The 26,003-nt window shown below is 40.5% G+C and overlaps 1 protein-coding gene across 1 annotated transcript in view; it reads right to left on the minus strand.

Annotated features, from left to right (window-relative positions):
* Window positions 1–26,003, minus strand: part of LOC139535211 (relaxin receptor 1-like) — a 29,511-nt gene that overhangs the window by 635 nt on the left and 2,873 nt on the right. The window contains exons 2-17 of the mRNA XM_071334563.1: window positions 20,547–20,696; window positions 20,193–20,264; window positions 19,827–19,932; window positions 19,068–19,139; window positions 16,417–16,488; window positions 15,355–15,426; window positions 14,448–14,519; window positions 14,278–14,352; window positions 13,952–14,023; window positions 3,543–3,614; window positions 3,364–3,435; window positions 2,305–2,376; window positions 2,139–2,210; window positions 1,288–1,517; window positions 728–1,138; window positions 33–245 (exon numbers count right to left, since the gene is read on the minus strand). Coding sequence (XP_071190664.1) covers window positions 33–245; window positions 728–1,138; window positions 1,288–1,517; window positions 2,139–2,210; window positions 2,305–2,376; window positions 3,364–3,435; window positions 3,543–3,614; window positions 13,952–14,023; window positions 14,278–14,352; window positions 14,448–14,519; window positions 15,355–15,426; window positions 16,417–16,488; window positions 19,068–19,139; window positions 19,827–19,932; window positions 20,193–20,264; window positions 20,547–20,696 — 1,905 coding nt within the window. The remainder of the gene's footprint in view (window positions 1–32; window positions 246–727; window positions 1,139–1,287; window positions 1,518–2,138; window positions 2,211–2,304; window positions 2,377–3,363; window positions 3,436–3,542; window positions 3,615–13,951; window positions 14,024–14,277; window positions 14,353–14,447; window positions 14,520–15,354; window positions 15,427–16,416; window positions 16,489–19,067; window positions 19,140–19,826; window positions 19,933–20,192; window positions 20,265–20,546; window positions 20,697–26,003) is intronic.

Consider the following 26,003-nt stretch of genomic DNA (forward strand, 5'->3'; position numbering starts at 1 on the left):
AGTAATCATGTAACCACATGTATCTGGTTTACCTGCTATTTCCACTCGTAAAAGGGAGAGGATCTTTAGGATGAATATAGGTGTCCAACACATGGCATCTGTGAAAACGATGAAGAAAAACCTCTTGGCTATAGAGACCTCCTTGTTGTAGACAGACTGTCTTGCTGTCTTGGCTGTTTTCTGTACAGAGTAAAACATGCTGGTGTAGGAGAAGACGATCATGATGAATGCAAAGAGATTCAATCCTGAAAGACAAAATGTGAAAAGCATGCTTTCATTACACTTTACAATATACCCGTCTTAACATATGTATTGAATAAAACAAAATTATGTCAGTAAAACCACAATTCGCGAAAGGTATTGCATAATTTGCTGAAATTTGGTATCTATCGTTTCTCATGGAAATTTGAACTGATTGGAACTGACTATAACTAATTGGTATATAATAAGTCTAGCTGAGATCTAAGATGATGATGATGAGATTATAAACCCTTTTTTTCATGGCAGTTTCATGTCACCCCAGGGAAATACATGGAACACAATCCAAGGCCTGTGCAATTCCAACCTCATCTTATATTATCCCCATTATCTTGTTGATTCACCACCATCAGAGCTGATTCCTATCCCAGTGAGCACAATACATTTTCAAACAAAAGGACACATTTTCAAACAAAAATATGTATTTTCAGCGTATTTTTTTATGTGCTTAGACGAATGTTCCTCTTACCCAGAAATATTCCAGTGGAGTAACATCGGGCCCCTGGTTTCTCCATCTCATCTGAGTGAAGTGGAAAACACACTCCATTCCTGCCGTAGTAATTCCCGAACGTCTGCTTGTCCCATAAGGGAATGACGGCAATAATGAAACCCAGGACCCAGATGAAGATGAGATAGCAGAGCGTCTGTTTACGTCCGGCTCTGTAGTTGTGGAAGGGGAACACAATGCACAGGTACTTCTCCAGAGTCATGTAGGTCAGAAGCATGACTGACACCTCAGTGGACAGCATGGCCAGACAGCCAATCAACTGGCACTGCAGGCTCTCCATCCACAGCTGGGCATGTCTGTTGTACTCTCCACAGTACTTGATGTCAAACGCACCGATGAAGAACAGATAGACTCCCATGAGGCAGTCAGCACCTAACAGATATAGCATGGATTTCAGGGATCTTAGTAAGTATACTTTGTTATGAGAGGAGTTTTATGAATCTCAATAAATAATGAGTTACCTAAGTACAAGGTAATGAGAAGTGATTGCTGCCCTTGTTGTGGTGAGGTATTCTACTCACAGCACAGTGATATGATGGCCATGGTGTGGTGCTGGTTTTCAGATGCAATGCAAGACCTCAGGCAGATCACAAAAATGTTGCCGAAGCAGATGATGAAGGCCACCACCCACACAAAAACACGAAGGATGATGTTCGCAAGAAGATTCTCAAATGTTGAAATTCCGTCAGTGTTTGGCTTGCAACTTCGCACATTAGGAGAGTAGCCACAGTATTCAAATTTCTTAAAATAACTGGGTCAGGAAAAAGATACAAAAAATATCACAATTAATCACCTTCGAACAAACTTCTGAAGTTTTACTTTTATCTTGATATGTTTGACAGTTTATGAAGAGAGATTATCTAACAAATGGATACAGTTATACAGAGTCCTAAACTGCCCTCTAACTAGGCTTTGGTGCTTTATATGCAGTGTGGACCTGACCTGTGGTGACTAAACTTTATTGTTGATTAAACATTATTTGTAGTAACAATACCTCACTGTACACCAAGCAATACAACTGTTAGGAGTCCATTTACTGTATAATGGCCTAATTAAGCCTGTATAACCTGCTAACAAGTCGCTGATCCACTCATTTGTAAGTAGCTTAACAAACACTTTTAAAAAGTCCTGTATTATGCATGCACAAGAAGCCATGAATTCATTACTTGTTGGTAGGTAATTGGCAATGAATGTTTAGACATTTACGCATGCTATATTTATTCCGTGTTTTTACCCTGCAAAGTAAGCTTATAACACACTATTAAATGAATTAAATCCCAATTAGAAGCTTCTACATGCTTACTGTTTATACAGTATGAAATAAAATGTTGTTGACATAAGAATAATAAATGAAGACAGAGTATATACTCACATATGGGACAAGTTGCTAAGAGAGCGAAACATCTGAATACTGATGTTTGGTATTTCAACCTCCTCTATACTCCTGAGGGGAGCAAAAACGTTACTCTTTCTCCAATTCCCTAAAGCTAGTAGACCATGACACATAAGTACTGTATGAAATAAAAACTATTACTTACAGGGATTGTAAATTGACAAACATGTCAAACTGATCATCATAGATATGAGTTAGAGGGTTATTTGAGATGTTCCTGAGAGAAGAGGGGGGACATCAATACAGAGCAGATAATATCACTTTGATTTATCACCCCTGTCTCTGTGGTCAACATGGCCTCAAGGCCAGGTTGATGGAAGACTCATTGAACAGTAAAGTTAATAAACTGCAACTCAACAATATAAAGTTAGCATTTCTCCTACTTGATCGTACAAAGTGGATCAAACTCTTTCAGGAAATCCATTCTAAGTAACAATAACATCTTTCAAAATAGTATATACACTGAGTACACAAAACATTAAGACACCTGCTCTTTCTATGACATAAACTGCCAAGGTGAATCCAGGTGAAAGCTATGATCCCTTATTGATGTCACTTGTTAAATCCACTTCAATCAGTTTAGATGAAGGGGAGGAGACAGGTTAAAGAAAGATTTTTAAGCCTTGAGACAATTGAGACATGGATTGTGTGTGTGCTATTCAGAGAGTGAATGGGAAAGACAAAAGATTAAAGTGCCTTTGAAAGGGTTGGCAGGTAGCCTAATGGTTAAGCACGTTGGGCAAGTGACTGAAAGGTTGCTGGTTTGAATCCCTGAGACCTGGTTTGAATCTATGTGCCCTTGAGCAAGGCACTTAACCCCAATTCCCCTGGATAAGAGCATCTGCTGAATGACTAAAATGTAAATGGGTATGGTAGTAGGTGTCAGGCGCACCGGTTTATGTCAAGAACTGCAACGCTGCTGGGTTTTTCATGCTTAATAGTTTCCCGTGTGTATCAAGAATGGTCCACCACCCAAAGGACATCCAGCCAACTTGACACAACTGTGGGAAGCATTTGAGTCAACATGGGCCAGCATCCCTGTGGAATGCTTTCGACACCTTGTAGAGTCCATGCCCCGATGATTTGAGGCTGTTCTGAGGGTAAAAGCAGGGGGTGCAACTCAATATTTGGAAGGTGTTTTTAATGTTTGGTATACTCAGCGTATATTAGGGCTAGGATTCAAATAGCAATTGGATATACTCACAACTGTTTTAGGTTTAGAAGATTTCTAAACATAGTTGAGGAGAACTCCTCAAATTTGTTTACAGATATGTCCCTGGAATGATAAAAAAATATTTTCAACAATGAAATACATTACTGTATTTGGACATTTTACAACATTATTTGACCCATATAATGTTGTGTTAAGTATAGTTAACTCACAGGTCTATCAGGTTTGGCATTCCAAAAAATATTCCCTCCTCAATGGTTTGTACTCTGTTTTTTCGAAGAGCCCTGCAAAATAAATGTCCCTGTAAGTGGTAATTGTTATTCAAGAACCTACTAACTAGACCAATTACATGACTTGAATAGTAGTAGGGCCTGCAATAATTTACATACACTGCTTGTTAGATTTTATTTGGAGTTGAATCTGTATAGTAGGTATATCCTAAAGAAATTGGGGACTAATTTACATAAAAGCAAAACAAATTCTTTCCTCCCACTAATACCTATCAAACTCAATTTGATGTGTTGCTACTCATCCCTCACCAGAGGAAATCAGTCCAGCCTCAATAATCGCACATCGAATGTGGATCAAGTGTTCAAGTGTTCGTCTGCTGGTTCGGCCACTGTGTTTTAGGGACCACTCAAAATGTTTCACCTGATTCTGCAATTAAAATTGATGCGCACTCTGCAAATTACATTTAGAGGTGATAAGTACTCTCCACCAGCACACGCTATTGGTGTCTGGGCACTTCTCAAATGCATACTCCGTGTGTACGTATTTTGAAGCAGCCATCGATGCAAGCTTAACGGAAAGTATGCACAGAAATATGATGCAACCACGTAAAAATCAATGGCAGATATTATTTGAGCGGAAGCGAGAGAAAATACACTCTGACTTCGGAAAAAAATGTTGCCTATTCACGTCTTATATGTTGCCTGACAACAATATTTTATCTTGATGTGTTAATAAATACAGTTTATTAGGAATGTATTCAGACCTGTTAACTTTTTCCACATTTTGTTATGTTACAGCCTTATTCTAAAATTGATAAAAAATGAATTTTTCTTCCTTAATCTACACAAAATACCACATAATGACAAAGCAAAAACAAGTTTTTGGAAATGTTTGCAAATGCAAATGCAAAAAAACAAAACAAATGGATACAACATATTTACATAAGTATTCAGACCCTTTACTCAGTACTTTGTTGAAGCACCTTTGGTAGCGATTACGGCCTTGAGTCTTCTCGCTACAAGCTTGGCACACCTGTTTTTGGGGAGTTTCTCCCATTCTTCTCTGCAGATCCACTCAAGCTCTGTCAGGTTGGATGGGGATCGTTGCTGCACAGCTATTTTCAGGTCTCTCCAGAGAAGTTCGATCGGGTTCAAGTCCAGGCTAAGGCTAGGCCACTCAAGGACATTCAGAGACTTGTCCCGAAGCCACCCTTGCGTTGTATTGGCTGTGTGCTTAGGGTCGTTGCCCTGTTGGATGGTGATCCTTCGATCAGTCTGAGGTCCTGAGCGCTCTACAGAGGGATTTCATCAAGGATCTCTCTGTACTTTGCTCCGTTCGTCTTTCCCTCGATCTTGACTAGTCTCCCAGTCCCTGCTGTCATCACCATGCTTCACCGTAGGGATGGTATTGGCCAGATGATGAGCGGTGCTTGGTTTCCTCCAGAAGTGATGCTTGGCATTCAGGCCAAAGAGTATTGCTTTCATCAGACCAGAGAATCTTGTTTCTCATGGTCTGAGAGTCCTTTAGGTGCCTTTTGGCAAACTCCAAGCAGGCTTCCATGCGAGGAGTGGCTTCTGTCTGGCCACTCTACCATAAAGGCCTGATTGGTGGAGTGCTGCAGAGATGGTTGTCCTTCTGGAAGGTTCTCCCATCTCCACAGAAGAACTCTGGAGCCCTGTCAGATTGACCATAGGGTTCTTGCTCATCTCCCTGACCAAGGCCCTTCTCCCCTGATTGCTCAGTTTGGCCGGGCAGCCAGGTCAAGGAAGAGTCTTTGTGGTTCCAAAATTTTCCATTTAAGAATGATGGAGGCCACTGTGTTATTTGCAATCTTCAATGCTGCAGAAATGTTTTGGTACCCTTTCCCAGATCTGTGCCTCGACACAATCCTGTCTCGGAACTCTACGGACAATTCCTTCGACCCCATGGCTTGGTTTTTCTCTGACATGTGCTGTAAACTGTGGGGCTTTATATAGACAGACGCAATCGCAATCACACTGCACACTGCCCTAACCCATCTGGACAAGAGGAATACCTATGTAAGAATGCTGTCTCGACCCCGCCCTGTGCAACTGGGTCCTGGACTTTCTGACGGGACGCCCCCAGGTGGTGAGAGTAGGAAACAACATCTCCACCCCGCTGACCCTCAACACTGGGGCCCCACCACCCATGACTGTGTGGCCATGTACGCCTCCAACTCAATCATCAAGTTTGCAGACGACACTACAGTGGTAGGCTTGATTACCAACAACAACGAGACGGCCTACAGGGAGGAGGTGAGGGTCCTCGGAGTGTGGTGTCAGGAAAATAACCTCACATTCAACGTCAACAAACAAAGGAGATGATCGTGGACTTCAGGAAACAGCAGAGGGAGCACCCCCCTATCCACATCGACGGGACAGTAGTGGAGAAGGTGGAAAGTTTTAAGTTCCTCGGTGTACACATCACGGACAAACTGAATTGGTCCACCCACACAGACAGCGTTGTGAAGAAGACACAACAGCACCTCTTCAACCTCAGGAGGCTGAAGATATTCGACGATATTCGATATTCGACCAAAAACACTCACAAACCTTTACAGATGTACAATCGAGAGCATCCTGTCGGGCTGTATCACCGCCTGGTACGGCAACTGCTCCGCCCACAACAGTAAGGCTCTCCAGAGGGTAGTGAGGTCTGCAGAACGCATCACCGGGGGCAAACTACCTGCCCTCCAGGACACCTACACCACCCGATGTCACAGGAAGGCCAAAAAGATCATCAAGGACAACAACCACCCGAGCCACTGACTGTTCACCCCGCTATCATCCAGAAGGCGAGGTCAGTACAGGTGCATCAAAGCTGGGACCGAGAGACTGAAAAACAGCTTCTATTTCAAGGCCATCAGACTGTTAAACATCCATCACTAACATTGAGTGGCTGCTGCCAACATACTGACTCAAATCTCTAGCCACTTAATAATTCAAAATTGTATGTAATAAATGTATCACTAGTCACTTTAAACAATGCCACTTTATATAATGTGTACATATCCTACATTTCTCATCTCATATGTATATACTGTACTCTATACCATCTACTGCATCTTGCCTATGCCGTTCGGCCATCGCTCATCCATATATTTATATGTACCTATTCTTTTTCATTCCTTTACACTTGTGTTAATAAGGTAGTTGTTGTGAAATTGTTAGATTACTTGTTAGATATTACTGTATGGTCGGAACTAGAAGCACAAGCATTTCCCTACACTCGCACTAACATCTGCTAACCATGTGTATGTGACCAATAGAATTTGATTTGATGTGTGCATTTCCAAATCATGTCCAATCAATTGAATGTACCACAGGTGGACTCCAATCAAGTTGTAGAAACATCTCAAGGATGATCAATGGAAACAGGATGCACCTGAGCTCAATGTCGAGTCTCATAGCAAAGGGTCTGAATACTTATGTAAATAAGGTATCTGTTTTTTAAAATATATATACATTTGCAAGCATTTCTAAAAACCTGTTTTCACTTTGTCATTATGGGTATTGTGTGTAGATTGATGAGGAAAATGTCTTATTTAATCTATTTTAGAATAAGGCTGTAACGTAACAAAATGTGGAAAAAGTGAAGGGGTCTGAATACTTTCCGTATGCACTATACAGTCGTGGCCAAAAGTTTTGAGAATGGCACAAATATAAGTTTTCACAAAGTCTGCTGCTTCAGTGTCTTTAGATATTTTTGTCAGATGTTACTATGGAATACTGAAGTATAATTGCAAGCATTTCATAAGTGTCAAAGGCTTTTATTGACAATTACATGAAGTTGATGCAAAGAGTCAATATTTGCAGTGTTGACCCTTCTTTTCAAGACCTCTGCAATCCGCCCTGGCATGCTGTCAATTAACTTCTGGGCCACATCCTGACTGATGGCAGCCCATTCTTGCATAGTTAATGCTTGGAGTTTGTCAGAATTTGTGAGGTTTTGTTTGTCCACCCGCCTCTTGAGGATTGACCACAAGTTCTCAATGGGATTAAGGTCTGGGGAGTTTCCTGGCCATGGACCCAAAATATTGATGTTTTGTTCCCCGAGCCACTTAGTTGTCACTTTTGCCTTATGGCAAGGTGCTCCATCATGCTGGAAAAGGCATTGTTCGTCACCAAACTGTTCCTGGATGGTTGGGAGAAGTTGCTCTCGGAGGATGTGTTGGTACCATTCTTTATTCATGGCTGTTTTCTTAGGCAAAATTGTGAGTGAGCCCATTCCCTTGGCTGAGAAGCAACCCCACACATGAATGGTCTCAGGATGCTTTACTGTTGGCATGACACAGGACTGATGGTAGCGCTCACCTTGTCTTCTCTGGACAAGCTTTTTTCCGGATGCCCCAGACAATCGGAAAGGGGATTCATCAGAGAAAATGACTTTACCCCAGCAGTCCAATCCCTGTACCTTTTGCAGAATATCAGTCTGTCCCTGATGTTTTTCCTGTAGAGAAGTGGCTTCTTTGCTGCCCTTCTTGACACCAGGCCATCCTCCTAAAGTTTTCGCCTCACTGTGCGTGCAGATGCACTCACACCTGCCTGCTGCCATTCTTGAGCAAGCTCTGTACTGGTGGTGCCCCGATCCCGCAGCTGAATCAACTTTAGGAGACGGTCCTGGCGCTTGCTGGACTTTCTTGGGCGCACTGAAGCCTTCTTCACAACAGTTGAACCACTCTCCTTGAAGTTCTTGATGATCCGATAAATGGTTGATTTAGGTGCAATCTTACTGGCAGCAATATCCTTGCCTGTGAAGCCCTTTTTGTGCAAGGCAATGATGACGGCACGTGTTTCCTTGCAGGTAACCATGATTGACAGAGGAAGAACAATGATTCCAAGCACCACCCTCCTTTTGAAGCTTCCAGTCTGTTATTCGAACTCAATCAGCATGACAGAGTGATCTCCAGCCTTGTCCTCATCAACACTCACACCTGTGTTAACGAGAGAATCACTGACATGATGTCAGCTGGTCCTTTTGTGGCAGGGCTGAAATGCAGTGGAAATGTTTTTGGGGGATTCAGTTCATTTGCATGCAAAGAGGGACTTTGCAATTAATTGCAATTCATCTGATCACTCTTCATAACATTCTGGAGTATATGTAAATTGCCATCATACAAACTGAGGCAGCAGACTTTGTGAAAAAGCAATATTTGTGTCATTCTCAAAACTTTTGGCCACAACTGTACATGCTGTGTTCATTTTGGCATGTTTACCTGCCATCGCAAACCCATAATATGTCAATAGGGCAAACTGGATAGGTACTACTGTTAGCTAGCCAGATAGCCAATAAAGAATTATCAGCTAGCTAGCTACCCACAAATAATTGACGTCTACCCATTAGTTTTAGATCATTTTTGCCTGTTCATCTGTCTGGTTAGCTACCTTAATACGATTCATATACAGCTAGCTTGTGGCGAAATCCTGCACGAAGCCTTCACCGTGCGCTGCCAATTTAAGAGGGCATCAGCAGTCAGAAAGGATAAAATAAAGATAGCTCTTCTGGCTCTCTGGGAGGGAGTTTTCGGCCGGCGCGGGAGTTTGATCAGGGTGTTCAATGCTGCAGAAGTCTTGTTTATTTTCAGCGTGCTGAGTTTGTAAAGTGTTTAACTCGATCATCGGTGTTACCGCTCTAGACCGTGGTTGCTATCTTTTGGGACCACACCAGTTATTGATCGCATGGATTAGTAGCAACATTGTTTGCGAAGCTTTGACATACAAACAAACAAACCATCAGACAGACAGACAGTGTAACGGCAAGCCTGAAGTCAATAGCTAAGACCCTCTCTCTCTCTCTCTCATCTCTTTATCGCTCCAGTGCTTTTCACTGCAGCAGACTTTCTTTTTTTCAATGTGCTTCCCTTTGATGTTCAGTGTCGCTGGACTATTATTGCCCTGCCAGAAGTATTTGGGTTGACATTTTACTTAAAAGGGAGGTTACTTGCAAGTTTGTGTATTGTTATTTGAACTGTATTGAGGTGGTGTGGTACTAATTACATATGGCCGAGAAGATTTTTTACATTTTATGGCCTTTGTTTTGTCTATGAACACCCACACATTCATACCCTCTGCACTCCTCCACTAGGAGTTAATACAGATTATTGCAAATCCTCTAATGTTAATGACTGGGTTCTGTCTTGTAAATTGTTTATATGAAGTTGCCGTTCAATTGCTCTGCCATTATTATTGGTTGGGTTACCCCTGTGCTGGGATGTGTGTTTTTATATGGTGTGTCTTATCTTTTCTCTCCACTGGCTATCTGGCAAACAGGCTACACTATAGGCAGTCTCTTCTGCTGATGTGTGTGGGTCTGGTAGTGGTACTCTCTCTATCCTACTCTTTTCCTTTCGGCAGGGTTAATACCTGCCTGGCACCCGAACAAAATCTTTATCTTTACCTCTCTCTAACAATCCCGCTACAGAATTGAACAATCCCACTACAAGCTGATAGTTATGAAGTAAAACGTTTGCTTTGTGTATCTTGTTTTGTCTCTATTGCCATTGTCCTGGTTGGAAGAAGGTTCAGTGAATGGAGAGGTGCAGTGTCAGGTAATACAGTAGCGGAAATGCTAGTGCTTCTCAAATGTAGTGTTTTATGAGTTCTCCACACTCTGGTCATCACAAGAACGTACTCAATGGAACGTCCTCGGAGAATGCACTCGGAGCATGAGAGTATTAAGCATGGTAGTATGCATATTGAGAAACACTCAAAGAGTCTACCAGAGGATTTCCAGATTCTCGACCCCACATGACCTCCACCATCACCTTCAATTGAGAGAGCTAAAGCATGAAACACTAAGAATCTCACTGCCGATAGGTAGGCTGTTCCTTCTCTTGCTAGAACAAAAGCGGTACCTGCTGCTTGCTGACCTGGTAGCGGCGAACCCGATTCTACTTGTTAAATTGCAATAGAGAGAAATATTAAAGGCGTCTTTTTGTAGGCACTAACTCCGCAATGGTTCGTTAAACAAAGTCTAGGGAGAACATGAATGGAGTTTTTATAAACACAGGTTCAAGAGATCTTATGTTTTGTTCTATGAGATAATCTTCATTAGCTTACGTCACTTTTTGTGAATTTGGAAGAATTTCTATCATTTATAAAAGCTTCATAAATTATAAAGGTCAAGTTAACTGACTGCTATTATCTCTATTATTCTACAATGTAGAAAATAGTAGAACATCTCATGGAACAAAACGTGTTAACCTCAGATTGTGTTAACCTCAGACCTTATTTTCGGTGTTCATCCCAAAACCCTATTCTTTCCCCCATAATGATGGCTGAACGAACCCAGAGACGAAGAGGAAGAGAGGCCCAACTCGGCGGTAATCTCTCTCTCCAGCAGGTGCCAATTTTTCTTTGAATCGCCAACCAAGCAAGGACCTTTTGTATGGTCAAGAAAAACATGTATGGCTTATTTGCTACTTGAGATTTATTTGATCAAATAGAAGTTTCATAACACTAGTTGTTACAAGTGTACTGATATACAGTACCAGTCAAAAGTTTGGACACCTACACATTCAAGGGTTTGTCTTTATTTACTATTTTATACATTGTAGAATAATAGTGATGACATCAAAACTATGAAATAACACATAGTTAGAAAAAAAGTGTTCAACAAATGAAATATAATTGAGATTCTTCAAAGTAGTCACCCTTTGCCTTGATGAAAGCCTTGCACACTCTTGGCATTCTCTCAAACAGCTTCATGAGGTAGTCAATTGTAATGCATTTCAAATAACAGGTGTGCCTTGTTAAAAGTTAATTTGTGGAATTTCTTTCCTTAATGCGTTTGAGCCAATCAGTTGTGTTGTGACAAGGTGGGGTGATATACAGAAGATGGCCCTATTTGGTAAAATACCAAGTCCATATTATGGCAAGCTCAAATAAGCATCATTACTTTAAGACATGAAGGTCAGTCAATCCGGAAAATGTCAAGAACTTTGAAAGTTTCTTCAAGTGCAGTCACAAAAACCATCAAGGGCTATGATGAAACTGGCTCTCATGAGGACCGCCACCGGAAAGGAAGACCCAGAGTTACCTCTGCTGCAGATTTCAGCCCAAATAAATGCTTCACAGAGTTCAAGTAACAGACACATCTCAACATCAACTCTTCCGAGACTGCGTGAATCAGGCCTTCATGGTCGAATTGCTGCAAAGAATCCACTACTGAAGGACACCAATAAGAAGAGACTTGATTGGGCCTTAGAAACACGAGCAATGGACATTAGTCCAGTGGAAATCTGTCCTTTGGTCTGATGAGTCCAAATTTGAGATTTTTTTTGCTTCCAACCGCTGTGTCTTTGTGATGCAGAGTAAGTGAATGGATGATATTCGCATGTGTGGTTCCCACCGGGAGGCATGGAGGCAATGGTTTAGGGGTGCTTTGCTGGTGACACTCTCAGTGATTTATTTAGAATTCAAGGCACACTTAACCAGCATGGATACCACAGCATTCTGCAATGATACACCCTCCCATCTGGTTTGCGCTTAGTGGTACTATAATTTTGTTTTTCAACCGGACAATGACCCAAAACACACCTTCAGGCTGTGTAAAGGCTATTTGACCAAGGAGAGTGATGGAGTGCTGCATCAGATGACCTGGCCTCCACATTCACCCGACCTCAAACCAATTGAGATGGTTTGGAATGAGTTGGACTGCAGAGTGAAGGAAAAGCAGCCAACAAGTGCTCAGCATATGTGGGAACTCCTTCAAGACTGTTGGAAAAGCGTTCCTCACGAAGCTGGTTGAGAAGAGTGTGCAAAGCTGTCATCAAGGCAAAGGGTGGCTACTTTGAAGAATCTCAAATATAAAATATATTTAGATTTAACACTTTTTTGGTTACTACATGATTCCATATGTATTATTTCAGTTTTGATGTCTTCTATTATTATACAATGTAGAAAATAGTATAAATGAAGAAATACCCTTGAATGAGTAGTTGTCCAAACTTTTGACTTGTACTGTATGTAGGACACTTGAAATCCCATTAACTTTGAGAAAAAAACACATTATATTGGAGTTGTCTCGAGATGGCTATACATTTTAATGAAATGAGGCTAGTAGCATAGCATCTCTCGCAACTGAATACAGGTGATTGATGTCAACAACCCTAATCGAATATTTAAAAAAGGATTACAATGATGCGGGAGCTAGACAGCTCACCATGCCACTTTGTGGACAATGACTCCCATTCTTAGGGCAGAGAGACAGGTACGTTGTCAGTATATCCATAATCTTTGACGAACCAGAGGTAACTCGTTTTAGGACTACAAGCTGGTGAGCTATCCTCGTCAGTATCCAAAAACTAGACTTTGAACCAATCGGAAAGCACAAATCCTCACGTTGGGGAGCCAACAATTTTAGAAAAAATAGGTAATTTTCCTTTAAACTAGCTAACCACTGTAGCTTGATTAATTATAATTAAATCACAATGGATTAGGTAGTTTCCGTGAATCAGATGCCTGCGTTAGCTGCTGAGTTAGTGCCTTGTCCTTAGCTAATCAGCTACCTATGTTGTTGTGTGAATATTGTGTGAATAGCAAATATACTAACGTTAGCTAGCTAACTAAATATTTGGCTATGTGCTGGCATTATGGGATTATGAGAGAATTAAATTGTTTCTTTGTCATCTTGCTAGGTAGTAATCTAGCTGTAGACATCCGGCTAGTATCAACAAGGGCTTTCTATAAAATAGCAAAATGATTGCAGATAGCTTCGAATCTAGACCATAAGCAATACGCACAGATATGCATTGCCAAGCAATTCTATTTTAAGGCTGAGTGGCTGACGACTTCCAAGGTCATGGTTGTGTGAACACAAACAGGTTGACTGCCGACACTCTGTTCAGAGGTGTTAAGTACTTTAGGCAGTCAAACTTTTGACAATCCTACCGGTGTCTGAGCTTTAATACACCCCACACATTTCAGAATTTTTCTTCCCTGACTGTACTGATTGCCTCTAAGGCCATGTGTGATGGAGAGAGTAATCACCAATGATAGAAACTGCCAACTTAATGTGTGTGGGCTCCAATGGTCTCTCTCCCTCAGACTGAATTTCATTACCAGCTGTAATAGTGCAGAGGCTCCAGACTGAAGTACATAGCTTTAGCACCAGCGCCACTTACCAGTATGGCTTTTACAGCAGGAAATTTGTCCTTAGGGTAGGGCAACATTTATTTTGAAATATAAATCATATGAAAACCAAGCAAGTGTCTTCTTTCATTGCGTTCATCTCTCTAGTGTAGTTGTAATTGTTGTAAAATAATTTAATGACTGTAAAGGCATTCTATGCAGTTGGATTTGGTTCAAAGATGTCAAAATATTGTAAAGGAGTTGAGGACGATATCTATTTTTAATTAAACAAAACTCACAATACTGTCAGAGTGGTGCAGTTTTGAAAGCTGGAAACCCACAAAGATGATATCCTGTTCCCCTCCAGTTCTCTGTGAAAAAGATGTCAGGCCATTCTGGCATTAATTCATGATATCAACATCAGTATCTGGTAGTTGGTAAATACTCAAAGTAGTGTTTTAATGAGAAAATTGTACATTTCTGAAAACAGATACTGTTGCAGAGTGATTATGGCAAACATTCATAAATAATAAACATGGTTATGAGGAAACATGATTTAAGCATTATCAAATACAGTAAAATATATTATCCATCATAGTGGGTTAGATGTTATTCTGTTACTTACAGCCAGTTTAATCTAGGCATTTCCAGGCAGACAGATTTCTTGGGGATGGATTCTAGGGAATTATTCAGCAAAGACCTGCAGCCAAATTAAATTTAAAAGAGTGTGTTGGTTAAATGATGCAAATCTCATGAGCTCTTAAAGTGAGAAGCACAGTGGCAATTGATACTTACAGGAAAAATAAAGATTTCAGGCCCTCAAACGATTTCTGTCTCATAGATGTGATTCTATTTTCGTCAAGAATCCTACACCCAGAGGAAACAGAGAAATATATCCATTTGTGTCCTACTCCAACCTTGACATCTATGTTTGTTGACTTTGATCATGTAATCGTCATGAGTTTCACATCCGTCACATTAGACAAAATGAATAGAGAGCCTCTGCAGCTATACGTGAGCTATAATCACTGTTGTCAAAGAACCGTCTTAGGGGGCATTGGTACATGGACCCTGATATCATACCATCATGTATCACACATGAGGATTGTTAGCTACACCATAAATGTCACACGGTATCATACCTTATCCTCATTACTTTCTTGGGAAGATAGTGCAGCACAAACTGAGGCATTCTCTGAGGCAGAGAACGAAGCTGGCTTTAAACAGATCAAGATTTTGGCAAATTGTATGTCTGTGCAGTTTGACGGAAGTTGGCGGTAGTTTCAGGAGCAATAGCTAACTAGCGTAATGAGTGGAAGTCTATGGGATCAACTGGTGTTAGCGCACTCTAGCTAGCTGATCCCATAGACTTCCAGTCATTGCGCTAACGCTAGTTAGAAATCGCTCCAGAAACTACCTCCAACTTCCTTCAAACTGCACACAGAGACAACAATGGTGTCCATGAGTTCATCTGTCTCTGGGTATATAGCAAAAAGGGCTTAATTGCAAAAATCTCAAACTATCCCTTTAAGGTCAATGAGAACAACTGCCCAGTGCAGCACATTTTCCAACAAGATGTTTTTGTATCAATGAGATAAATACTGTCTACAAATCTCATGAATCCCACTGACACACTGAAGCATTTCCTAATGAAGGTGTCTTTAAGGTCACTGAAAAAAATTCTCCACACCAGTTCACTTACAGCCACTCCAGGTTCGAGAGGTCTCCAAAAATGCCAGCCTTCAACGATGTAATCCGATTCTGACTGAGAAATCTTAGCACAGCAGGCCAGTTTTACAGGGAGGGAAAAACATACATCAAAGGGGATGAGGATGTACATTTTAAGATGAAAAGCCAGATAATAATAATGATAATAATAATAATATAGTAAAGAAAACAATATTGACAAAGGGACAGTTGTAATTGCAGATCTTACTTCTCTGTAATTGCAGATTCCACTGCTTGCAAGTAATATGGAATGTGGTAAGGTAGGGTAACACATCCACCTGTTCCTCATGCAAACTCTATCTGAGACTATTAGGACAGAGCACTAACACATTTTCCTTGTCATTGTTTGTTTCCCACAGCCTTACACCGATAACCCCCTGGGACCCTCAGGAATGCAGAGGAGAGACACTAAATCAAATCATGTTTTATTTGTCACATGCGCCGAATACAACAGGTGTAGACTTATCTGTGAAATGCTTACTTACGAGCCCTTTCCCACTAACATTAAGCTGGATGTGAAAATAGCTGTGACAAGTGAAAAGTAGGAGTAGTTGATTTTGCTGTTAACTATCCAAGACTATCTGTCAGAGTGACTAGTATATAATCTCCAAGATACCCTGTCCTCTGTGCAAATCCTGACAGAGTAGGATGAAAGGTTTTCATGTCTTCCTTTTAATTACAGACCAGCCGAGCTTCATCTGATTTATGTCTTCTAGACCTGTGCACTTCACACATCTTAGGTTTGAATAGAAGGAGAAAGACTACAGTATCTGAATCTATTTACACTTCTCAAGGATGCGCCAATAAATGAGTCAGTGTATTCATTGACTGGTTCTCTTTGATTTCCCTACATATTTTGTTCTCAAGGAGCTCAACATACATTGTTGGCCCACTTACACATCCTACAGTATTACATACTACATAACTTACAATACCTTTTCATGAAGTGTGATGTAGGGCAACCATTAGTGGTGATGTAGGGATGTACGCATGGTACCGCAGGTCAGACCATGGCCCATAATGAATTAGGACTTACAGTCTTCTTAGTGAGTAGAGTCCTGAGAATGCCTGCTTGGAGATTCTTTTGATCCTGTTGTCTTCCAGGTGTCTGTGGAAGAGAAACATATTCAAAGGTTTTAATGACAAAGCCCTGGTATAATAAGAAAGAAATAAGATCTCATCAATAATGAGACACAACTACATGATGATTGTCAGAGCGAGGATAAATATATTGAGGATTATGTTAGTATGTGACAAACACCACTTTCTTAAATGGACAACTTTCTTACAACATTGGCTTTATCATTCAGTTGAATGGAGATACTGTACCATTCAAGGCCACACATTGTTGGTGGATGCTGTATACTCTGTTTATGGTGTAACAAAGAGAGACTGGGCAATTATTTATGTAGGACATTCCACAAAACATTTGAACATTCAACAGAAGTGGCTCTTGAAGGTAAAGGTACCGCTACATTTTGCCTTTTCATAAGTATGGATGAATAGAAACATTTACTGAATTCATAACTTTTTTAACAAACAAATTATTTGGTAGCATTTTATTGTCCAGGGTTTTAAACCCTCTTTGTGATTTGAATGAAGACTAATTCACATTAGACATTGCATGCATTTAAAGGTCCTGAACAGTCATCCTATTTCCCAAGTAAAATATCAATATTGGTTCCCGTTTTAAAATTATGTTTTAATTTTCTCAAATTCGGAGCATCTCTCATTTCCAACTATCAGTAAGGCTGAAGGACCAGGCTGAGTTGGTGGGAAGCTAATAGGCTGAGTTGGTGGGAAGCTAATAGGCTGAGTTGGTGGGAAGCTAATAGGCTGAGTTGGTGGGAAGCTAATAGGCTGAGTTGGTGGGAAGCTAATAGGCTAAATGGGTGGGAAGCTAATAGGCTGAGTGGGTGGGAAGCTAATAGGCTGAGTGGGTGGGAAGCTAATAGGCTGAGTGGGTGGGAAGCTAATAGGCTGAGTGGATGGGGAGCTAATAGGCTGAGTGGGTGGGGAGCTAATAGGCTGAGTGGGTGGGAAGCTAATAGGCTGAGTGGGTGGGACGCTAATAGGCTGAGTGGGTGGGAAGCTAATAGGCTGAGTGGGTGGGGAGCTAATAGGCAGAGTGGGTGGGAAGCTAATAGGCTGAGTGGGTGGGGAGCTAATAGGCTGAGTGGGTGGGAAGCTAATAGGCTGAGTGGGTGGGAAGCTAATAGGCTGAGTGGGTGGGAAGCTAATAGGCTGAGTGGTTGGGAAGCTAATAGGCTGAGTGGGTGGGGAGCTAATAGGCTGAGTGGGTGGGAAGCTAATAGGCTGAGTGGGTGGGAAGCTAATAGGCTGAGTGGGTGGGAAGCTATTAGGCTGAGTGGGTGGGGAGCTCACCTTGACTGACAGTTCTTTGAAACTCCTATGTCAAGCAACTTGGACACAATGTTGCAGTGAGATCATCTCAAGCAAACAAGATTGATATTGCATGCAACATCCAATCCTGTCATACATCACATCATGGTTTCACAAATTATTTGGTTGTAACAGCATTGATATAAACAAAATTCTGGTGGTAAAATGTATAGCCAAAATGAAACTGCCAGCACTGTTATATCAAGCTAGCTATGTAGCTCAGTTCATGTTGGACAATTTCAGTTGAAACTGGACAGGGAAAGGTCTGGGTTCACTTCATAAATTATACATCTCAGGATTGACATATCCCATCTGTTGCAGTTCGCAGAGGCACTGACAGGTGTGTTGACATGACAACTGGGTGGGAGTTCCGAATAGAATCATAGCCTACATTTTTACCCCTCTTTTTCCATGCAGGATGGATGAAGACCTAGCTAGACAGTAACTAGCTAACACCAGACACTTATAGTTTCCCCCTTTATCTGTATCTTTGACAGAAAGCATAGGCAGCAGCTCTACAGAGATGAGATGATGACTTGGAATGAAATAATAAAGTCATCAAATATTTTTTTTAACATACACAACAACTGAAATATTTTATTTAAGTAAATGTAAAGTAAATGTAATGTGAATAAATTATGGTTAACAAGTGATAATCAGTACTGGGCATTCACTACCATCATGGTACTTTTATTAATTGTTTTATTCTGTGTTAACAGAATTCAGCCCACATAATGCATAGTGCATTTTTTATTTATTTTATTTTTTACATTAATCAAAACTGTGATTTTTTTCATAATCGAACCGAAACCGAACCGACCTCAAAAAGCACTAATTGCTCAGTACTACCTGGAGGCAGAACTGAGCGATTTCCCTTTAGATATTACAGCTGCAAAGTCAAAGTTGGCTATACTGTAAAAATTCAATTTGCTTTTTGGTCTTAATTTAAGGTTAGGGTTAGCAGTGTGGTTAAGGTTAGGTCTAAAATCTGATTTTATGACTTTGTGGCTGTGCTAGCTATTGACCACTGCATAGCTGCCTCCAGAATAAGATTAATGACGAGAAATGCTAACCTGCCCAATAATCAAACTTTACCAATGTACCAGCAACAGTAATTTTTCATACTTCGGTCCATCCCATTTGATCTGGTTTCACCCAAATATCATCCAAATTGAAGAAAAACATGTTTTGGACTGTTCAGGACCTTTAAACAGATTGAACATAAACACTTGTCAGAGTCAGTGCAGAGAAAGAAGGAAAGGTCAAAAAGGGTTTCACACTCACAGTCTCTCAAGGTGTCTGTAGCGGATGAACTGGTCTGGTTGGAGAGCTGTTATCTGGTTGCTGTTCAGCTCACTGAGGGTAGAGAGAGCTGCTAGTTTGACTGCTAATACAGCATCATAGATGTACACATTTTGTCCAGATGCTACAATTTTTTTTATTTTTTTTATTTTACCGTTATTTTACCAGGTAAGTTGACTGAGAACACGTTCTCATTTGCAGCAACGACCTGGGGAATAGTTACAGGGGAGAGGAGGGGGATGAATGAGCCAATTGTAAACTGGGGATTATTAGGTGACCGTGATGGTTGAGGGCCAGATTGGGAATTTAGCCAGGACACCGGGGTTAACACCCCTACTCTTACGATAAGTGCCATGGGATCTTTAATGACCTCAGAGAGTCAGGACACCCATTTAACGTCCCATCCGAAAGACGGCACCCTACACAGAGCAGTGTCCCCAATCACTGCCCTGGGGCATTGGGATCTTTGTTTAGACCAGAGGAAAGAGTGCCTCCTACTGGCCCTCCAACACCACTTCCAGCAGCACCTGGTCTCCCATCCAGGGACTGACCAGGACCAACCCTGCTTAGCTTCAGAAGCAAGCCAGCAGTGGTATGCAGGGTGGTATGCTGCTGGCCAATAGGAATACAATAGGATAGGAATAGGATAGGAATACAATAGGAATCTACTCTAGCAATCCCAATACCTATAACTGTGCTCTGGTGTTAGACTTCACAAGGGTAGGAATCCAGTCTACTCACAGAGATGTTATATTGGAAGACACAGCTGGGACGCTGAGTAGTCCCTTTTTGTTACAGTTAACTCTCCTGGCCTCACAGAAGCATACCTCTGGGAACACGTCCAGCACTGCAGAAGAGAAGCACAGAAGAAACATGCACACACATGCAGATAAATGCCCCACATACCATTTCCTGGAATTATTGTTTCTTAGAATTGCTCAAATTTATTTAGACTATTTACGGTAACAGAATGATGTGAATGGATGACCTCAATGTATGATTTCAAATGGGTTGATACATTTTTAGCTTTAGTTAATGTATTAATTTAAAGCAGTGCAACATTAGATATGTAAATAATTGCATTTGCTTCTGAAAATGTATACTCACTGCATTCCTTGGACTCTTCAACATTTTTCTTCATAAAGGCATCAAAAAGATGTGGCCACCCGCTGTTGTCCACTGTTCAGGGAAAGATGATAGAGACATATTTCATTTTTGTGCATTTGTACATCTTTGTGCGGAACTTAATTGTGTGAAGTTATCAACATGTTTGTTCATATTTTGTGTGACCTTGACAAATTGCTTGATGAATATCTCAGTACAGATGCATTGAAGCAGAAATTAGTCTTCTAAATGCTATCTTATTTCCCCCACCCCTGCCCTCCCTCCCACTTCAACAACCAGACACTGCACACTAAACATCTGTTTACCCTCCTGAAGCTGCTGTGGTTCAAGACTCACCACAGTTCTCCTCATCAGCTCCATTAGCACAGTCCTGGACCCCATTGCAGTGGTAGAGCTGGGGCAGGCACACAGACAGGTTGCCACAGGGGAACTGGCCCAGTGGGCAGACATCAGCACCAGAATAGAGGCTGCTGTCTGTGGATGATTCTGGAGGAGACACTCAAACATATCTGATTCAATCCAAAACGACGTTAAACAACTTTCTTATTCAGGTGTCCGAGAGCATGGCCGTATTTTGAGTATCAATGGATAGAAGCAATCAAAAACAAGATAATGAAGTCATATAGGCGATATCAGGCGGTGTCAGAGGGAGTCCCAAAAATGGTCAGTCTCCAGCCACCGAAGCACTAGTTCTCTCTAATACCGCATGACAAGTGGTACCATTACACCAAGTCTAGAACCAACAGGACCCTGAACAGCTTCTACCCCCAAGCCGTGAGACTGCTAAACAAGACTGGTAAATGGCTAACCGGACTATATGCATTGACCCTTTCTCTAATTCTCTTACACTGATTCTATTCACACACAATGGACTCTACTCACACATACTTACACTGACACCCCAACACACATATACAGTACATAGGCCCACACACACATGTGCATACATGCATACTGACGCCAAACACACAAGCACACACTTTCACACTCACCAAATACACTGTTGCTACTGTCTGTCTAGTCACTTTACCCCTCCAAATTTTGTTAGTACAGCCTGAAATAAAAATGTATTAAAGTATGTGTTTTTTCTCACACATCTACAGTGCCTTCGGAAACTATTCAGACCCCTTGACTTTTTCAACATTTTGTTACGTTACAACCATATTATAAAATGTATAAATTAAAATAAAATCCTCTGTAATCCACACACAATATCCCATAATGACAAAGTGAAAACATGTTTTTAGAAATGTTTGCAAATTTATTACAAATCATGGTAAACAATTTTTACACCCAAACTTATTTAGGCTTGCCATAACAAATGGGCTGAATACTTATTCCCTCCAGATACTTCAGCTTTTCATTTGTAAGTCATTATTACACATTTCTAAAAACACAATTCCACTTTGACATTTTAGGGTATTGTGTGTGTGTGTGTGTGTGTGTGTGTGTGTGTGTGTGTGTGTGTGTGTGTGTGTGTGTGTGTGTGTGTGTGTGTGTGTGTGTGTGTGTGTGTGTGTGTGTGTGTGTGTGTGTGTGTGTAGGCCAGTGACAAACTCTCAATTGAACCCATTTTAAATTCATGTCTGTAACACAAAAAAAATTGTTACACAATAAAATGTGGACAAAGTCTTGTCACTCATTGTTATTCACTGTGTATTTATTCCTTTTGTCACTATTTATATAATAATTTTAAAAAGTTTAATCTATCTTGACCTTTGCATCATTGGAAAATAACTTGTAATATTTAATTTGACATAGAAAATACAGAGAAATATGACATGTAAAATGTATGAAAAACTGAAAACATTGTATGAGCATAATGGCTTTGTATATGGCCTGCTTGGAGGTATCAGGAAACAGCTAAGTGAACCTATTTGTTAGTGTCAAATTTCATATAGACACCATAGATTTATTCTAAATTATGCATGACATTTATTGAGCGCCTATGGTTAAATACAGTGATTTAAATAAAAACAAATGAACAGGCTTTTTGATATATAACAAGTAGACAGTCCTACATCAAAGACCTTGATGATACATGACATCTATGATTGTCACGTTTTTACCATAGTTCTTGTGTGTTTTACTTGTTTTAGTGTTTGGTCAGGACGTGAGCTGGGTGGGCATTCTATGTTGTGTGTCTAGTTTGTCTGTTTCTATGTTTGGCCTAATATGGTTCTCAATCAGAGGCAGGTGTTTTGTGTTGTCTCTGATTGGGAATCATATTTAGGTGGCTTGTTTTGTGTTAGGGGTTGTGGGTGGTTGTTTCCTGTCTTTGTGTTCGTTTCACCAGAGAGGACTGTTTCGGTTTGCCACGTTTGTTATTTTTGTATTGTGTAAGTGTTCACGTTTATCGTCTTTATTAAATATGTTGAGCACAAACTACGCTGCGTCTTGGTCCGATCCCTGCTACACCTCCTCTTCAGACGAAGAGGAGGAAGGCTGCCGTTACAATGATGGTAGTTTTGCCTTCTTGTCAAGATGTCTGAGTTCGAGATGCTGTCAGGTCACATGACTGATGGAAGCTGTGCTTAGAACACTGACTGATCTGCCACCCCTCGTGTGACCTCACAGCCTCAAGACGTCACGCAGGTTCCCCTTCGTTCCCCCACATTCCCCATAGTAGCAGTGGAACAGCTCCGGGGGTGGGATGGAGGTTTTTCTTCTAAATTATTACAACAGTTTGCCACACGTGTATTAAAAAATAAAACACTTTATACAAGTTCACTTTACTGTTAAATTGTTTGTATTTGTAGAACTGAGATACCCAAAGGAATTAAGACAAACAGTTTATTACTGTACATTTAATTTCACACAATGCACATCGTAAATGTGATGCTCTGCATAATCACAAGCAACATCCCACTTTGCACAAACTGCTTGACTCAGTCATTTCATTATAATTTGTCAACCTATTGCTACGTGGAAAATACATTGGATTTGAAAAAAGTCGATTGGAAGTGTTGTTTTTAGGGTGACTTTTCAACCACAGGATTATTTCATAATGCTAACCAAATTTCAATATTGACAAACCTTGTATAAAATATGTTGAATTTGTACATCTAAAACATCAGATCTTCAACGTTATATCCACTATCAGTCTGGGCAGCTCCTCCTACAGAATAATTTATCAATCTACAGCTACCCTTTGGACACCCAGCCAAGGTTTTAACCAAGCCCTGCTTAGCTATGCTATTTGTCACCGACTATTACCAATGTGCTATCGTGAGAATGATTGTTGAGAGAACTCAACTGAAAACAAGATAGATTCCCTGTTGCTATCGAAGTCATTCCAAAGGGTAGGTTTAATAAAGCAAATTAAATGTGACCATACTTTATCACTCATATCAATGATCATCAACAATTGTTTCAATTAAATCCAGAATTCAACTAAAAACATTTGTTTTGGTAAAAACAGTAGGATAAATACACATGTAGGTAGAATCCGATTTCAAATGTAATGAAATTTAATATTATACAACAGATGTGTCTAATGTTGATTGGTAAAACTGCATTCTAGACGGTGTCCATTCCACAAGTAACCACCGGCTAAAACTATGATCTTAAAATGACTTACTCTGTTCCATCTGACTGTGCAATACACTGTCTCATCAGCCCAGTCAGGCAATTTATAAACTTGATCTCCACTATAAAAAGCATCTAGACATTATCTCACATTTCTTTTAGACTAACATTAAGTTTTCAACAGTGGAGATTTGTATAAACCTTGCTGTCTCTCTGACATTTTGTACATTGTTTCAATATTAAAATTTGATCTCCAGCTGTCGCATAGTAATGAACATGTCGGGATGAGACAGACAGGCAGGCAGCTTTTCGCAAAAATCATGAATTAGCATAATTTTTATGGATATGTACAAAGAAATATCAATAGAAAACAGTTAAAATGAAACGAAGCTAGTTTGCAGTCTTTCCAGCTTCAGTTTGAAGTGATTGTGTTAGCTGTGTTGTTGGCTAGCTCCTCTGAACAACAGTGTCCTGATGAGAGAGCACATTTTCTATGCCAGGTGAATTAGCATTGTTATGGATGTATCCAAATAAATGTCACTAGAAACAGCTTAAACAAATGCAGCTAATTTGAAGTTTTCTGGCTGCATTGTTTGACATGACTAAGTTAGCGGTAGTTGGCTGGCTAGCAAGCAAGGGATAAGAACATTGCCAGCCAGTATGACAATAGAACATTTAAAAAGCGAACGACTCGGTCGCGTCCAATAGATCCAGAACAAAAAGACTAAATGACTGGGTCGTGTCTCTGGCAACCGAACCGATAGAATGAATGACCAGCCGGCATGGGTAGCAACCCTAGATTTGTGTCGAGACTATATCTTGAGGAAGGATGAAATGGTCCCGTGTGGCTCAGTTGGTAGAGCATGGCGCTTGCAACGCCAGGGTTGTGGGTTCAATTCACACGGGGGGACCAGGATGAATATGTATGAACTTTCCAATTTGTAAGTCGCTCTGGATAAGAGCGTCTGCTAAATGACGTAAATAAATTAATCAAAATCACGTTTTTAATTCAAATATGTCAATCATTATTTTAATATGGTAATCCATTGAATAAAAGTGACAATGCCCTCGAAGCTGGTGTTGGAGGCTATATTGGCATGGTTTTCCGGCCCTCGAAGAAACAACACCCGTGCCAATATATCCTCCAAACACCGGCTTCGAGGGCATTATCACTTAAATATTGAATTGTGTTTGGTTGTCAACACAACCAAATACCGACAAGGAGATGTATCTTCTGCTTGGATAGTTCCATCTGTGCCAGTGACTGAATTAATAATTGATATGTTGGATTTATGTCTAAAATCAAATCAAACTGTAAAAGGTGCATTTCAAATTGGATTTGATTTTGTCCTGTCATTTAACTTATATATATTGGTTGAGATAGAGACGTGAATCCAAAATTATACATTTCTAGACATACTGGAATTAAAGGCAGACTAAGTCAGTGGCACAAGTGGAACTATCCAAGCAGAAGTTAAAAATCTTTCAAATATGGATATTTGTCTGCATTGTCAATCAAACACAATTCACTATTACTTTTGTAATACAGTATATAGCCTAAAGTTAAGGCTTTTAAACTAATGAAACGTTCAACTGTAAAATGAGTACCACATCCAGGGCCACATTGAGGTTACTGTAACTATACATTTCTTCTTATGTAATCATATATGAAGTGTACGTGTTCAAGATAGTATGCATAGGTTTTCGCAAGACTGGAGAGATCTTCACAATTGCTGTAATAATCTGTGCAGAATCTTGAACGGCATTGATCACTTGCACCATGTACTTGTCATGTAATCTCAATTGCAATCCAGGTCATTTGGTTCTGCTATTAGATGAAGCACAGTGATAACACTGTTGTATAAATAAGCAACATATCAGACATTGTTTATCCATTGGAATTTGGTTGTGCTTTCAGATGGTTGAAAGCATAATGATAACACATTGAAAATTCAACTAATTTTGGCTGTCTTTTTGAGTGGGTGAATTATACACTCAGTAGCTGGTTTATTAGGTACACCCATCCAGTATCGGGTCGGACCTCCCTTTGCCTCCAGAACAGCATGAATTCTTCAGGGCATGGAAACATTGCTCAATCGGTATAAAGGGACCTAACGTGTGCCAGGAAAACATTCCCCACATCATTACATCACCACCACCAGCATGTGCCATTGACACCAGCCAGGATGGGGCCATGGACTCATGCTGTTATTTGCCATATCCTGATGATTCAAGAACTGGGATTTGTCAGACCAGGCAATGTTT

This window comes from Salvelinus alpinus, chromosome 1 (genome assembly GCF_045679555.1).
Source record: "Salvelinus alpinus chromosome 1, SLU_Salpinus.1, whole genome shotgun sequence".
In the NCBI taxonomy this organism is placed as follows: domain Eukaryota; kingdom Metazoa; phylum Chordata; class Actinopteri; order Salmoniformes; family Salmonidae; genus Salvelinus; species Salvelinus alpinus.